This window comes from Candida orthopsilosis (genome assembly GCF_000315875.1).
Source record: "Candida orthopsilosis Co 90-125, chromosome 4 draft sequence".
Taxonomy (NCBI): domain Eukaryota; kingdom Fungi; phylum Ascomycota; class Pichiomycetes; order Serinales; family Debaryomycetaceae; genus Lodderomyces; species Lodderomyces orthopsilosis.
In genome coordinates this window covers 1,266,502-1,281,536 of record NC_018297.1, presented here as the reverse complement: position 1 = coordinate 1,281,536, position 15,035 = coordinate 1,266,502, and the positions used below count along the sequence as shown (strand labels likewise).

Sequence of the window (15,035 nt, the reverse complement as noted above, 5' to 3'; positions counted from 1 at the left end):
AATGATGTGCTCTAGTCTCCACCATATCAATTGATGGTGAGTTCTATGCCAATGAGCTGCCCCTCAAACTTCCATCATTAATGCTTGTACTCCATTTCTGTTATCTCACTTTCGTCAAGCTCTAGGGGATAGCCAGTGGTGCAAGTGCAACGTTATCGATGCCAAGGACCTCTAACACTCCAGAGTACTGTAACACCTGCCTTTTTCCTTCACGATTGACAGCTCATTCGTAGTGTGTACCATCCACGGAGGCTGCTGTGTTGTCACTTCGATATCATTCTCATATGAGATACTACCTTTTATTCACTCCTTTAGGAAAGATGACAGCCCTGGTGCATTTATGTGTATTTATTCTCCATCTGGATCACCTGCCTGAGCATTGGTTGAACATTGGTTGTGACGGTGGCTGCTGCCCAATGGTGGTGAAAGTTGGATTCAATTCATCTGTTTTTCATTGTCGCAGAACTATGAGACATTATGGCTAGAATCTTAAATTCTCTGTGCTGGTTGAGTTTAAAAACTTCATTATAGTAAACAGTTTGAGCGACTACATCAGGATATAGTGCTTGTTATATTCTACAGATGATGGCTTACCCACAGAGTCAACCCACTGTACGGCAGATTATATTAATTTTACATGTTACTCTGTTTTGCCAACATTTTGCGTAGTTTTATACGTAATAAACCAATACAGAGCAAACCATGCATAACTAAAGGGTAGCAGTATGAAATATGGCAAGGTGTTGGAATATTGATTCTGATTAATTTGTCCTCAGATGTGTTTATTCCGATATTTTCAAAATGTGGTAATGTTGAGGTAGTTGGTTCAAAACTGTTGCAGCTTTCAATATTTGGCTTTGTCCAAGTGGGACGATTTGCTAGAAACTTTGTCAGTTTCGTTATTGTTGTATCAATGTCGATGCTGATGTTTTCTCCCCCAACTCTAAATCATCTATGCATAAATTGCCAAAATCTTGTGAATGTGCTTTATTATTACCATCTCTTACTAGCTTGCTCGAATGGGTTTTTAGGTTTATGATTTGTAATCTGACACTTTGACTGATTTTGGCTACTCTCCAGTTCTTGTGCCTCCTCATTCGAGGACCGTAGATAACTCAATAATGGTTTCATGATTGCAGAAACATTATCGGCTATCAATTTTTGCGAGATCTTCAACCTCCAATTCGATATGGTCACTGCATCATTGATGACAGGGAAATTTGGAATGGGCAACGGCAAGAGGTGGTTGGTGTTTTTGTGCTCAAAGCAACGCAAAATGTTGGCAAAACAGAGTAACATGTAAAATATAACAAGCACTATATCCTGATGTAGTCGCTCAAACTGTTCACTATAATGAAGTTTACAAGCCCCACAAGCACAGAAAACTTACGACACTAACCTGTGTTCAATGCATATGTCTCAATATAGCTAGCTCTAAAATTAAGTGGTACGATTCCTGGCTATTACTATGTGAACGTATTTTTTTAGCAAATGAAATCTGGCATCTCATATGTTAGTTTGATTTCTCTTTGATTCAGATTTACTGAGGACCGTTGACACTGTGGAATTAATACAGTTGTGTTTGGTCAATTCTGAAATAAAGTACAACTCCAAAATGTGATTACTATTTATGGATTTGTCTGACTATATACTTAGAATGACTGTTGTTTCTAACATATGATTCATTGTTGACGATGGCAATTTATGGAAATGTCGCATAAAGAGAAAATAAATTCTATAAGAAGTGCAAGTCAATTTCCAGTAATGTATCCTCTGCTTCCCATGAGGAGGGATTTGAGCTCATTTGTGTTTATCAAGAAAAAGGGAATAATCTTAAGTTGACACTGAAACTACACTGCTTTGATGAGTTCCCATGTGTATTCAATTGTGGCAGTATCAAAAACAGATCTCAGTTGGCACTGGTTGGCTATGATAGTCTGATTTTGAGTCTGAAGACTAATACTTTTAGCCCTTCTTCCAACATTATCTTTAATTGACTAGCAGTCAATAGTTCCATTTGTCATATGCATTTACATTGGGGCGGATCTCGGTTAACCCATCTCTCTTTCTCCACAAATCCTTTTTATTTTTTTCTCTACTTAATTTTATCTCCGTTAAGCGGAAATAGAAAACAGAAAAGGAATTGAATTCTTTCAATGATACACATTTTTTAAAAACCAATTTTTTCCCCTTCCCAATTCTTTTCTTCTACTAATCTACGATAGAGTCCCCATTTGACAATTCAACTTAGTCCATTTGTCAATCAAATTATTTGAAAATGTCTGACCCAAGTGCCCGCATCATTTCCCATATGAACAAAGACCACCAACTCGCATTACGCGACTATGTTGTTGTATACGGCTCGGTTGATCCAAGGTATTTAGTGGAGGATTCTGTTGGAATCAAAGAAGTTGATTCTGAGAAGATCATTATCGAGTATGATGTGATTAATCCCTCTTCGACAAAGTCCTTGAGACTCAATTGGAACGATACCAAGGAAAATGAAAATTTGCGTGTCAATTCCCATGCAGACATAAAAGCTAAGCTCATTGCTATGGCCAAATACAGCGCAGAGAAACAGGGGTTTGCTGAAAAGAAATTGACTAAACTTTATGGTCCCGATTCGCTTGGTTTTCCGATGTACCCAATTTGGGCCATATTGTTGCTTAATGCTTACAACCCGTCCATTTTGAGAAATTTTGTCAACAACACCGAATTAATCAAAAGGGCCATCGAGTATTTACCAGCTTTTGCTTTCACGATCTATAACTGGTCCGAGTTACACGCATTTAAGCTCTGTATTGGTTTATTTGTTGCTCACTTAGGAGAAGTACTTTTTGTTTCAAGGTCATTCTTGAGGAAATATAGAGCTCCATTCGGAGTAAGATTGGGGTACTACATCATGAATTTAATTGAGGGATTCCCAGTTTTGCTTAGATTGAGAAAGCACACTTAGTCTCAACGAAAACCAAAGGCGTTGATAGATTTTTATACTATATCGAATGTATACATTAGACTATTCTAGTCCATTGAGTGTAGTGCAAACTATATTGGTCAATCTTATGTTTCGAATTTGAAAGTTGCCCCAGCTCTTCACTGGGCTTTTTCACCGTAGTACAACGAGTCACCACTCGCCTATTTGAGTTTCTTTGCCTGGTGTCCTTCATCCACATCGGCTTCTAGCGCACGCTTCTTGTCTTCAACCTCGATATCACTAAGGTCCAACTCTTCGCCTTCCGAACTATCGTCCTCATCACTATCTTCTTCTCCTGACTCATTCGACAAAGCAACAATGTAGTATTTAAGTGCATTTACAAAAATATCCTCCGAAATCAAGTTTGCCAAGTCCTCACCATTTCTAAACTCCTTTCCTGGTTTCATACCGGTCCACGCAAACCACGAGAAAAACGACTTCATACCTGCACGATATTTTTTCTTATCATCAGGTGTCATGCTCTTCCCTTCGTTTGTTCTTTCCTTTATTAAATGGGGATTAATTTTTGACAATTCCTGTGGCCACTTGATTTCCACAAACAGTGATTCCAAATGTTCTTCACCGTTATCATTGACTACTACTTTGAAACTTTTAGTAACACTTTGTTCTTGAATCATCTCGTTTTTCTTGAAACTAATTGTGATATCGAAATCCCTGGGATTAATAGTGGTCTTTTCGACACCCTTCTCCACTACTGGATGGTTAACATAAATGTCGTCTATATACTCCAAGTATTTGAGATCATCGGGACTAGCGTACTCAGCAAACTCATCGTTTTCAGCTAGTATTATGTACCAGAATTTGGGAATCTTTTTCAAAATTGACCTTCGTTTGGCGTACATGGGTTGAGCTAGCTTGAGTCTGTAAACATCGGCTTCCTTCTCCACCTTGTCCATTTCTTTTTCCCACGCCGATAAACTCTCTAAGCTTTCCAGTAATGTCTTTGACTCATTGTTTGAGCCTGACGTTTCGGGTTCGTCATGCAGCATTGCGTGTAATGCGGCTATGTGAAGATTGATGGTTGGAATGGGAAGTTCGAAGTTGAATCATACCCTCTCGGCTGTTGCACAAAATAGCGAAAAAGCAAAAAAAAAATTAGTCGAACATTTTGGTGTGTGTACTTTGGTCAACATCCTCCTAGAAACATTGTGTTGTTGTTGGTGTTGTTGTTAAAATCAAGAATTTTTACAAATAACCATTCTCGTTGACTATTTCCAAAGTTATGCCAACTGAAAATGAACTCATATCCAAGGTTTTACTCACAATCGATAAATACAAAGGGAGCTTGCCAACTTTCAAGAAAGCCATCATTGATGGAGACTATACGACGCTACAACAACCAAAATTATTTCTGAGACTACTCTTGTGGAAAGTGTGTTTGATAGTTGACTCATTTACAATCTCAACATGGGCCACAAAACTTAAAGAGACTAGAATGGTTTACCAGCAACTTACTTTGAGAGAAGATATGGTAATTCCGTGGGTGGAACTTGACCAAGATAACGCCTATTACCTACCGCCACACGTAACTCGTAAAACCGGCTTGAAACGCAACTTCTCTTTGAAGGGCCTGCGTCTGATCAAAAGAAGTGCATTGTTTGAAAGAGCTACTGATGACCCCCTACTGTCAACTACACAACCTGCAACAAAAGGGACCGAGATCAGTGACCACACAGCGGACTTGGAATTATTGAATATCATAATACTCGACGTGGAGAGACTATTCCCAGGTGAGGTCTTTTATCACGGCGACTCTAATGCAATACCCATCAAAAGACAATTGATAGAGGTTCTTTACGTTTGGTGTAAATGTCACCCTCGAGTTGGCTACAAACAAGGATTCCATGAAATATTGGGCTTAATTCACATGAACTTGTACAAAGAATCCATAACGTTGGATCAAGATCAGTTAAACTCAGCACGCTACTCCCCTGATGAAATGGTGATATTGAGCTTATATAATATGCGTTTTCTAGGTCACGATCTTTTCAATATTTTCAACAAATTTGTCTTTACAAGTGGCATTGCGACAACATTGTACGAATCAGAAATTGAACTAACAAAACTGATTGATTTATTCAATGCCTATCTCATGAAGGTTGATCAATTTATTCACTACACATTGACGACTAAACTCGAGCTAGATTCTCAGTTGTGGATTATTCGTTATCTCAGATTGCTCTTGATTCGGGAACTAGGGAATGACTTGGAAACAACGAGCTTACTATGGGATAAGTTGATTGCGACCCAAACTCAGGGTAATCAAACAACAGGAACGACATATTTTCTTGAGGTACTCATATTCTTGGTAATCCAGCTTTTAATTCAGCAAAAGACAGAGCTAGTTACTTCAGATTTTAGTGAATGTTTATCTTTACTTCTTCACTATCCCATACCGCAATTTACTTTACCTTCAAATAGGGATTTGTACATTCATGTCTTGTATCGAGATGCAATGAAGCTTTATGAGAGAAGAAATGACGATTTGAAATTATTTGAATACGGAAACAAATTGAATAAAAAGTACAATCCTGGGCTCAAAATTTCCTTGGGTTACAGAAACAGTAGCGAATTTAGTGATAGTAATAGCGCAAGATCTAGCGTGGATTCGTCAATATCCACCAATGGATATAATTTGAATTCGGTTGACGCTCCGACCAATGATAGAGCCGATAAGATGCGATTTGAGAAAATGAGGTTGGAAATGAGATTGAAGAAAAAAGCAAGGCAAATGATTCACGAATGATCAACCTAAACCAACGTTTATTGATTGCTTGTGCTGCCACTATTTGAATATTACGTATTCAGCATATGCCATGTTAAATAGATATATCTTGGATGACTCTACGATCTTTTTCTCGGGGACTCTCTCCAAGGCGGGGAATCTCTAGTTTATGTATAAAGTCATCAAAGTACGAATGCAAAATTCACGACACAAAAACTAATCTTGACATTCGATTGAAAAATTCAAATTAGAAAAACAAGTTCCATCGACTTAAAAGGCAACTCTATTTGAAACCACACCCAAAGATCCATCCTCACAAAATATCGAGCCTATAACATCATATCTTGTTGCACATATAATAACCAGACTTAAAGCATAACAAAACCATGGGTAAAAGAAAATCGTCGACGCGTAAACCAGCCAAAAAGATCAAGCAAACATTGGATGTCCAATTCACTTGTCTATTTTGTAATCATGAGAAATCAGTAATATGTACATTGGATAAAAAGAATCTATTAGGAGAATTACATTGTAAGATTTGTGGACAAAATTTTCAAACGGCAATACACGGTTTAAGTCAACCGGTTGATGTATATAGTGATTGGATTGATGCTTGTGAGGATTTGGCTGAAGAAGCTGAGAAGAATGGGTATGAGGGTGGAAATCATGAAGAGGATGACGTATATTCTGATGATGATGATGATAATCACGAGCGTCGTGGAAGAGAGGTAGACCCTGTACTAGGCTCGGACGGTGACGATGAAGACGATTTTTGATAATCAAAGATAAAGTCACCTTGAGGCAGAGGTTAAAAGAATACTTGAAACAGGCTCAAATAAAGTGTTTATTAATTAATAAATAAAAAGCCTACTATAAACTGCACAATAATCAGTTTGTCAAATTGTTCAAAACTTGATCGTAGGTTTTACTAAGTATTGAATCTTTCCCTTCAGTATCCTTTATCTCATCACTAATGTCTTTAGTTGTCGAAGATATGTCTTGTTTCTCAATACCTTCTTTTGATAACTTTTTCAATTGCAGATGTAGTGCTTCAAAACTTAGCTCTTGCTTTTCGGTCTCTCCTTCTTTAACCCTGTGCTTGAACACCTTCTCTAATGAGATACCCTTACTTCTCAAATCGTCCAAGTAACTGATCACCTTATCCAAATCGGAGAGGTTGACGTTCATCAATTTCTTCCTTGCGTCATCACCAGACATATCCGATTCTCCAGGTTCTATCTTGTGGTAATCATTCAATCTTGATAATTTCAACATTGATCCCTCTTGTTTATCCAAATTGGCCAAATTAGTTTTCGAACTAGACCTAGACACCAATGGGGACTTGCTAGCAGGAACCGCCTGGGTGGGTTCTAAATGAATTCCAGCTTCTGCATGTTTTTCACCATCGTCATGAAGCTCTGGGCGATCAATTGTTCGGTTCTGTCCTTCGCCTACTTTTACAAGATACATATTGGCTTTGGTTCCGAAATCATGAGCAAAGTTTGGATCAATTAATTGCAATCCCTTTTCAATACTTGAATCAATATAAATGAGACGAATAAGTGTTTCTTTCCCATCGAGGTCTAGTGCATTTTTCAACTGTAAGTTGAGCAATTCTTCAATTGACTCCTTCAAACTCTTTCTAATTGCATTAGCCCGACTAAAGAGCTTAACCACATCGGGGGATGATAAGTCTAATTTTTTTTGAGCTTTCAATGCCAAGATGTTGTTCAATTGTTCTGTCAACGACTCCGGTTGTGTTATAGCTTCCTTCAAAGGCAGTTCCGCAGTTGACGGCAATTCCTCTTGTTTTGAATCGTACAATAATCTCTCCATGTTTCTCATTGTGTATAGCCCAATGCGTTCTTTGAATAACTCCGGAAACTCTTCTGAATTACAGTCCAAGTTTATCAAGGTCTTTGAATTTTTCGTTGCATTAACCAAGGCTGAAGCTGATGTAGAATCGACGTAGTTTCCAAGAATGGAAAAATATCCCATGTTTTTACAAAATGGTAAAATATTAGCAATTTGAAGTATCGAAGATTGGCTGAAATTTTCATTTTCCAAATGCAATCTCGTCAATTTTGGGAAAAGGGGCAATTTTGAGGTGAAATAGGCAACAGTGGCATTTTCATTTGTATTCACATTAGTTGAATTCGTATCTTGTGAATTCGACATAGTGCCAAACAATCTTTGATTGTTTGAAAAATCAAGATATTTCAAGTTCGGTAATCTCATCAATATACTTTCAAAAACCTCCTTGAATGCATCATTGAAAACGGAATTGGTTGAATTCAAACTTAAAAATGAAAGGGTTGCCTTCAGGAGTATTCTCTCATAGTCTGGCCGTTTGGTAAAATCCAAAAAGATCTTCAAAGTTTTCGTACTAGAAAAGTCATTGTAACCCAAATCTAATCCTCTCGCAAAATCACCAAATATCCACGAATTGACAATAATGCTAATGTGCCTTGGAGTCAAGTTATTGAAAGCTAATCCCAACCGTGATGTTTTCTTCAGAACGGCCAACTCAATCAAGTTTTCAAATATCTCAACGTTAGTAATGCAGCAACCAGTCATGATTAATTCTTCGATGCCTCCTCTCGCCACTAAAGTTGCAACAAACAATGACCAATCAACGTCCGATCGATTATCCTTGTTACAGGTCATTCTTTCCAAATCCTCTTCATATTTTTTGGAGTCAGCTTGAGCCTTCTTTTTCTTCTTTTTCAAGACATTGACAGATAAAGCTGGGCATTGTGTTATATCCAATTTGTTAAGCACAGTATTTCTTGATAAAAACCAACAAAACAAAGACCATCCTTCTTGATTTATTGGGGTGTTTCTTAAACTCAATTTCTCCAATTGCTTTTTTGCACTCATAGCCGATAAAAGGATCTTGAATTGCTCAACTGACAAATTGACACCATCTAATGAAACGCATACTATGGGAGCAATACGCACAAAATCAGCAAACGTTTGCACCTCTATCATTGTTGGGTGAGGATTACGAAGTTGCAAAACAGGTAGTGGGGCCATTGAACCTTCTGGAATTTGTTTCAATATGGCTGGAATTGGCAAGATTTCACGTAAATGGCAACAACGAGAATACATTGTATCGAGTGCCATCTTTTTTACCGGAACAGTATAGTTCATCGGTTGATGGTGAACCATAAACTTGTCAATGGCAATATTCTTTGCATGTTGGTCAATCGCTGGCTCATCTTCATCCTGAGATGAAGCTCCTTGGGATTCTTTCTCCGCTTCATCACCATCCAGTTCCTCGTTGTTCTTCTCTACATCTTTGGGAGCATCCTTGGGTATGTAACCCAACGCCCCTGTACCACCAACAACAATTCCACCACCCAATCCCATCTGCGATTTCTCAATAGCTTCCTTGTCCTCTTCAGTCAATGGATTTATCCTCACCTGTCCATTTGGGAGTACATCAACATTTCCCTTTCGAGGCGTACGCGATGGAATCTGTTGTGGGGGGTCAATCAAGAAAGTGGATGAGTGAAATGCCACCCTCTTTAGTGGCTTCAATCCTTTGAATGCTGGATTTAGCTCAAGATTATCTGCAAGAGGTGGGGGGCTCATCAGTAAAGACGATGTCGATGCTGCTGTTGTTGTTGCCGAGGATGGTACATTTGAAGGGGGATAATTTGTTTCAGCTTTGACCGAACTCTTTCGCCTCAAAAAATGGGAAAGTCGAGTAGACGTGGATTCATTTTGTGAATAAGGCAGTCCACCAACTTTCTCACCATAACTTGAACTATCGTATCCATTGACTAATACACTATGTTTGGTAGATGTATCACTACTGTTTGAAGCACTCGAGGCAGTAGACCCACGACGGAGATCCCTTTGCTTATAGAATCTGATATATTCTTCGAGCCTTGGATCTGGATGTGATGTAGTAGACGATGGAAGCGGAGCTGTTTTAGTCCTTTCCAATTTTGATGGTTCGTAACCGGATGCTGATGGAGTTACAGTCTTCGAAGACGTTTCTTGAGAGCTCATCAGCCCTGACTCATGTATAGGTTTAGATGTGTTTGGCTTGGTCATATTGTAGTCGGTCTTGAACAAATGGTCATTTGATGGCTTTGTTGTTACTGGTGAATGTTCGTTACTTTCTTTGGTGAATTTCCCTTTTAATTTGGAAAAAAACCCTCCTGAACTTCCTCCAGTACTACTTCTTCTTCTAGTTTTAACAGAATGATTATCATTGTGACTTGAGGTTTGAGGCGTATACCTTGTATGGATATTTTCTTCTTGTACAGGTGAGATTGATGGTTTTGTTTTGGTTACAATTGCATCGTTGGAATTGGAGATGTCTGTATTCAAATGTGAATTGACTGACCGAGTGGGAGTCAGTGGTGTTGCTGCTGGTTCTGTAATGGTCGGTGTAACCTTTTCTTTGTTCTTGTTGTCGTCGTCGTTTTCAGTAGTGGTGGTATTGGAAACATGTTTAGGTAATGGAATTGTGGGGTCCATAGATGCATCTCTAAGAAACCAATCCACATCGGTATCCTTGACTCCTTTGGTATAAATATTGGTTTCCTCTTCCAACTTATCTCTAACAGTTTCGACATCCAACTTTTTACCAAGGACTTTCGAAACTAAAAAATCTGGTACTCCGTTGTTTTGTTGTTGCAGCTGCGAATTGTTTGTCTTCTCCTTTTCATCTGTGCTTACCATGGCACTGTAAGAAGTTAATTGTGGCTGTGACTTGCTAGACACTGGCAGCAACGAACTTTTTTGGTTTTCATTTGTGTCCCCCTTAGTCATTATTGTAATGTTGAATTAGTATATATAATGTATGAATAGATAGATGATGTAGTCAATGCAACTGCGTCTTTGAAAAAAGGAAAGTTGGGGGGGTAGTGTGTGTGTGCAGTTAGACTGTAGTTTGTTGGTTGGTTGTAAGTTTATCAATATCACCCTATAATTTTTGTAATATAAAATTTATTTCCTAATCCTTTAACAAGAATAATTAATATAAACGTTAGTTGTTGTTAAACTTTGACTATGTATGGCTGTGGGTAACTTCTGATTAGGTGTGTATCAGCGGTCAGTGTGTATGTATGTGTATATAATGTGCTGTGGATGAACAAGAACGGGTTATTAATAAAGGAATATAAATCTAATCTACGTAGTTTAATGTGTTGGTTAGTATAGGTGTTGGTGTTGAACCAAAAAAATGTGTGAGTGAGTGTACAGAGTGTCGTGAGATGATAAAACATGACACAACAATAATAATAGGCAACCCAATAACATTAATAACACAAATACTAACACAAATACTAATACAATAAAAAAAACCAAACAAAAAACATATGATATTCATCCATATCGAATCATATCATATATCATATCATATTACAAAACCAATGACACATATATGACAAAGAATAGATCTAAAACTCCATAACGTCACACACAATAGAAGTAAGTGATCATCTTATTTCAGTTTAATGTCTCTAGTCTTGTCAACGTTACTTGTTACAATGAAAAAAAGAAGAGTTGTAAAGAGTGTGGTGTAAGAGGGGGGTTGTAAGAGGAGAAAAGTAAGCTTTTGTTCTTTTCCCCTTGCTTCTGTATAGAACAAGACTGGACCTACCGAAAATTGTTCTTTTCTCTTATAAAGTTTACGTGATTGTATTCTTCATACAACATCAGGCCTCCCCTTCACACGGAATTAAGAATATTGAAACTGATATTCTACTAGTACCATCAAAACAATGGAACGCTTGGAAATTGTTATCTTATTAACTCACTCACTCCATCATTTTGTACTCTTACTGCATTGGCATTTGTAATCATGTAGGCTTGAAGAAAAATGAGGTCTCTTATATGCACTGAATTTGGTGCCCTTTTTCTAATCACGTATCTTTTTTTTTTTTTTTTCGCAGCTAACATCTACTTTCCCATACATAGGTTAGACTACAATAGTGTAAGTTCCTATTCTTCCTTGTGGTTGTCATTAACACACTCGTGGTGCATATTGGGGACTTTCTGTTCCTTCTCGGGCTATTCCAAACCTAGATTTAGGTGCAAAAAGCAAATTATACCAAAAATGGGGCATCAATTTTTGAAACCGTTAAATAAGTGGAAAACCAACGTAGGGGGGAGACCACAAGAGCTACATAGACTCATAAAAAGCCCCAAAATTTATTTTGGTTGCCCTGAGATGGAGAAGCTACCCCAAAAGTTTTAGAAGGTAGGGGATTGATTCATAAAAGACAATCAATCTTGTGTTTCTCTTGAAACATCGTAATTAGCCAACCTCAACATAAATCTTCATCACGAAGTTGTTGATCTTGGAAAGAAATTGGTGATGATATGCCATTTCATATTAATGTACTACACGGAAGAGAATGAAAATTTTACAGAAATCTGAAAAAGGCAATTGGTGTTTGTGTGTTAAGAAAGGAAATTAGCGTGATTTCACAACCAATTTGTAAGAAAATTAAAACAGTAATTGGGTCTCAAAATTAGTTTGACAGGCAACCGTATTTCACTTCATGGAACTTTAGGTATGTTTCAGTATTTATAACTAGATACTTCTCCTTCAGTTATGTTTCATTGTGTAAGTTGTGCTTGGATTTAATTATTATACTCTTTCATTCTCTAAAAGTCGTACATAAAATTTACAAATTGTTTTCCCAACAAATGAAGATCGCCTACACAATAAGTTTGTGCTCAATGACGAGACTATAGGTATTTTATAACCTATTCGCTACAATATCTGCTTACCTCAAGAGATCCACAAAAAACAGCTAAGTTACCGATCAAAATTATTTACTACGACAGACGTCGTCATTTAATAAACAAAAATACTAGGTACACAAATTGCAGCTAATAAAACCCCTTCCTAATTTGAGAAAAGAAAAGCAATGAAGTTGTCTAAAGCAATCAAATGACAAGATACGTTTAGCTTATTTAGGATAATCAGTTGAGTACCTAGCTCCCATTTTCTTCTATTGTTGATTTGCAAAGCATCAACCCAAATATTGCAAAGCCAATAATCTTTCACTCTATATACTCTGTTCATCTTCTTCTGACAGTAACTCATCCAAAATTGGAGAAAGAATACAATCATCAAGACAAGCCACAATGCTCTTCAAATTTGATATTTGGCGAATTAGTGCCTCGATCAAAAGGCAACAAGCTTCTCTCTCAACCAATAAATACCGAATTCTCAGTTTTGTTGTCTCAATTTCAAGATCTTGTACATCGAAATTGACCACCGGGATGGAATCAGCTTCCAATTCACAATCGGCAAGGCAAGATTCAACATTAGATAAACATGCTTTCTGCTTGCTTCTCTCTTGGTCCAAACCTGCTTCAAATTCAAATTCAAGATGCTCTTGAGCTAATATATTAAACGATAATTCAAGAGAGAAGGGGTCTATGTCTCTCCCCTTTTCAATTGGACCACAAAATACCAGGGTATCAAACTCTATTTGGTTTGGATCTAACAGGTAGAATTCTTCCTCATCACTACTTTCTTCTTCATCCATAGGATTTGTGACCATATTAGTCTCGTTTTTGATGTCACTTGAGCTTTTCGTGTTTGAAGATGTATTTGCTTCATACTCCGGGGGTTCTCTTTTCATTCCGTTCAATATGCTCTCCAAAGCTATTCCAGCTGATACATTATCTGCTGGCAGTGTTGAGCCTGACAGTTGAGAGTTCGGAATGTGTGGAACAGTTAGAATTCTCATACTGCCTCAAGAGTAATCTTTGCTTACAATATTGGTTGCAAGAATTTTATTCATTTTAAACCCCTTTACATTAATACTTCTTTAGCCAAAATTTAGTACCTACATCTCAATAAGCTCCAAGCAAGACAATGTTGTCAATGAAGAGTGTTTAGTTGTTGGATCAAAGTAGCTATAGCTATCTTTTGCAATTAGTTAGTTGTTAAAAAATAAAAAAAAATAACGACAACTGCAGGACTCGAACCTGCGCGGGCAAAGCCCAAAAGATTTCTAATCTTTCTCCTTAACCACTCGGACAAATTGCCTTAATTGAGGTTGGTTAGTGTTGAGATAAACCTCATTGTAATAAAAATCAAAGGACCTACAAACTATCTATTTTATTCGTGTATGGTTCTATATCAGCATAATGGTTTAGTTTAAAAGCACTCAAGCCGGAATTAAATACAATCTCACAACATCGCACATCTCCAAAGCTTCAATTTGGTCATTTATTCGTCAAGTAATCTCGCCGCTACTAGTTTCTACTTGGGATAACCGACGAATTAACTTGAATATCCCCTCACTCTCATAAATAGAAAGGTCACGGTGTGTGAAACTGAAATTGCGACTGATGTTGACAAACACTTTACCTGTGATAAGGGTTTTGTCAATGCGATGCCAAAGTATTCTTTCGACTTGTACTCAGTGAGCGACTCAATTGATAATGTTCCATTGGCATAAGTGACCTCAATGTTTTGTTCAGATACGTATAAACTTCTATAGTTCAAGTGTTATTTGTTGGTAGGTTCAGTTACATCCAAATCAATATCAGTAATTGAAACATCGTGATGTACAGCAAATGAATCAGTTGAAAATACCTCATAATATGGGATGTTGTTACTGTTTTGAGTCACTTTTAGTCAGTTGTTAGTGATGAGTTGAGGGGGGGGATTTTGAACCCTTTTCCCGTTTGCTGCAACATCACCAAAATCTACCACATTCAACAACGAAACAGTTCCAATCAGAGTATTCAATTTACATAGGCAATCTTATATACAAACAATACTAACAATAGCATGTAAAAAGTTTTGCGGGAGTTGGAGATATCACTCTGTAACCTGCTAGTGTCACCTCAACCACTAGTGCCCGCTAGATTTCAATAAAACCTCCCCCCCCCAGCTACCCACTAAAGCCCCAGAATCCACAGAAGTTATCAAATCTCATGCCGTCCCACTGCAATCGACTCTTCCATACCCCAGATCTTTTCGCAACCCCATCACAACTAAAGCTCACACTAGTAGATTTGTTGAAACTAACATGGCGTTAACTCCAAACATATTCCATGGTGATTCCCAAAAAAGTGGAGATGGTTTTTCTAAGGAACGAAATAGCTGAAAGTTTGATCTATGCCGGTGGTGAAAAACAAACATCTACAGGAGATTGGATTCGTTGTTAAGGGATCAAGTGAATAGAAGGTATATGCCTTGTAGTTTAAACTAGATGGATTTATATGTACAAGCATTCAATTACATTTTATTCTATACCATATATACAAGATATCACCTTCCTCGTCTTTCCTTTTCCTTTTTATCTTCATATTTTCATAAAAATG

At 37.6% G+C, this 15,035-nt stretch overlaps 6 protein-coding genes and 1 non-coding gene across 7 annotated transcripts; 3 read left to right on the top strand and 4 right to left on the bottom strand. All coding sequences in view use genetic code 12, as the record gives it.

Annotated features, from left to right (window-relative positions):
* Positions 1–2,278: 2,278 nt before the first annotated feature.
* Positions 2,279–2,956, top strand: CORT_0D06300 (hypothetical protein; the record flags this gene model as incomplete). Its single annotated transcript, XM_003869551.1, has 1 exon — positions 2,279–2,956. One exon carries the CDS (start codon positions 2,279–2,281, stop codon positions 2,954–2,956), a length of 678 nt encoding a protein of 225 aa, XP_003869600.1.
* A 179-nt stretch (positions 2,957–3,135) lies between these two features.
* On the bottom strand, positions 3,136–3,984 carry CORT_0D06290 (Vps75 protein; the record flags this gene model as incomplete). The annotated part of the gene is made up of 1 exon (XM_003869550.1): positions 3,136–3,984. The coding sequence occupies one exon, from the start codon at positions 3,982–3,984 to the stop codon at positions 3,136–3,138; it is 849 nt and encodes a 282-aa protein (XP_003869599.1).
* A 233-nt stretch (positions 3,985–4,217) lies between these two features.
* On the top strand, positions 4,218–5,741 carry CORT_0D06280 (hypothetical protein; the record flags this gene model as incomplete). The annotated part of the gene is made up of 1 exon (XM_003869549.1): positions 4,218–5,741. The coding sequence occupies one exon, from the start codon at positions 4,218–4,220 to the stop codon at positions 5,739–5,741; it is 1,524 nt and encodes a 507-aa protein (XP_003869598.1).
* A 365-nt stretch (positions 5,742–6,106) lies between these two features.
* On the top strand, positions 6,107–6,496 carry CORT_0D06270 (Elf1 protein; the record flags this gene model as incomplete). The annotated part of the gene is made up of 1 exon (XM_003869548.1): positions 6,107–6,496. The coding sequence occupies one exon, from the start codon at positions 6,107–6,109 to the stop codon at positions 6,494–6,496; it is 390 nt and encodes a 129-aa protein (XP_003869597.1).
* A 112-nt stretch (positions 6,497–6,608) lies between these two features.
* On the bottom strand, positions 6,609–10,508 carry CORT_0D06260 (Mhp1 protein; the record flags this gene model as incomplete). The annotated part of the gene is made up of 1 exon (XM_003869547.1): positions 6,609–10,508. The coding sequence occupies one exon, from the start codon at positions 10,506–10,508 to the stop codon at positions 6,609–6,611; it is 3,900 nt and encodes a 1,299-aa protein (XP_003869596.1).
* Positions 10,509–12,757: 2,249 nt separating this feature from the next.
* On the bottom strand, positions 12,758–13,447 carry CORT_0D06240 (hypothetical protein; the record flags this gene model as incomplete). The annotated part of the gene is made up of 1 exon (XM_003869546.1): positions 12,758–13,447. One exon carries the CDS (start codon positions 13,445–13,447, stop codon positions 12,758–12,760), a length of 690 nt encoding a protein of 229 aa, XP_003869595.1.
* A 220-nt stretch (positions 13,448–13,667) lies between these two features.
* Positions 13,668–13,749, bottom strand: CORT_0_Ser(AGA)_66. The gene has a single exon. It is a non-coding gene (tRNA).
* Between the last annotated feature and the right edge of the window lie 1,286 nt (positions 13,750–15,035).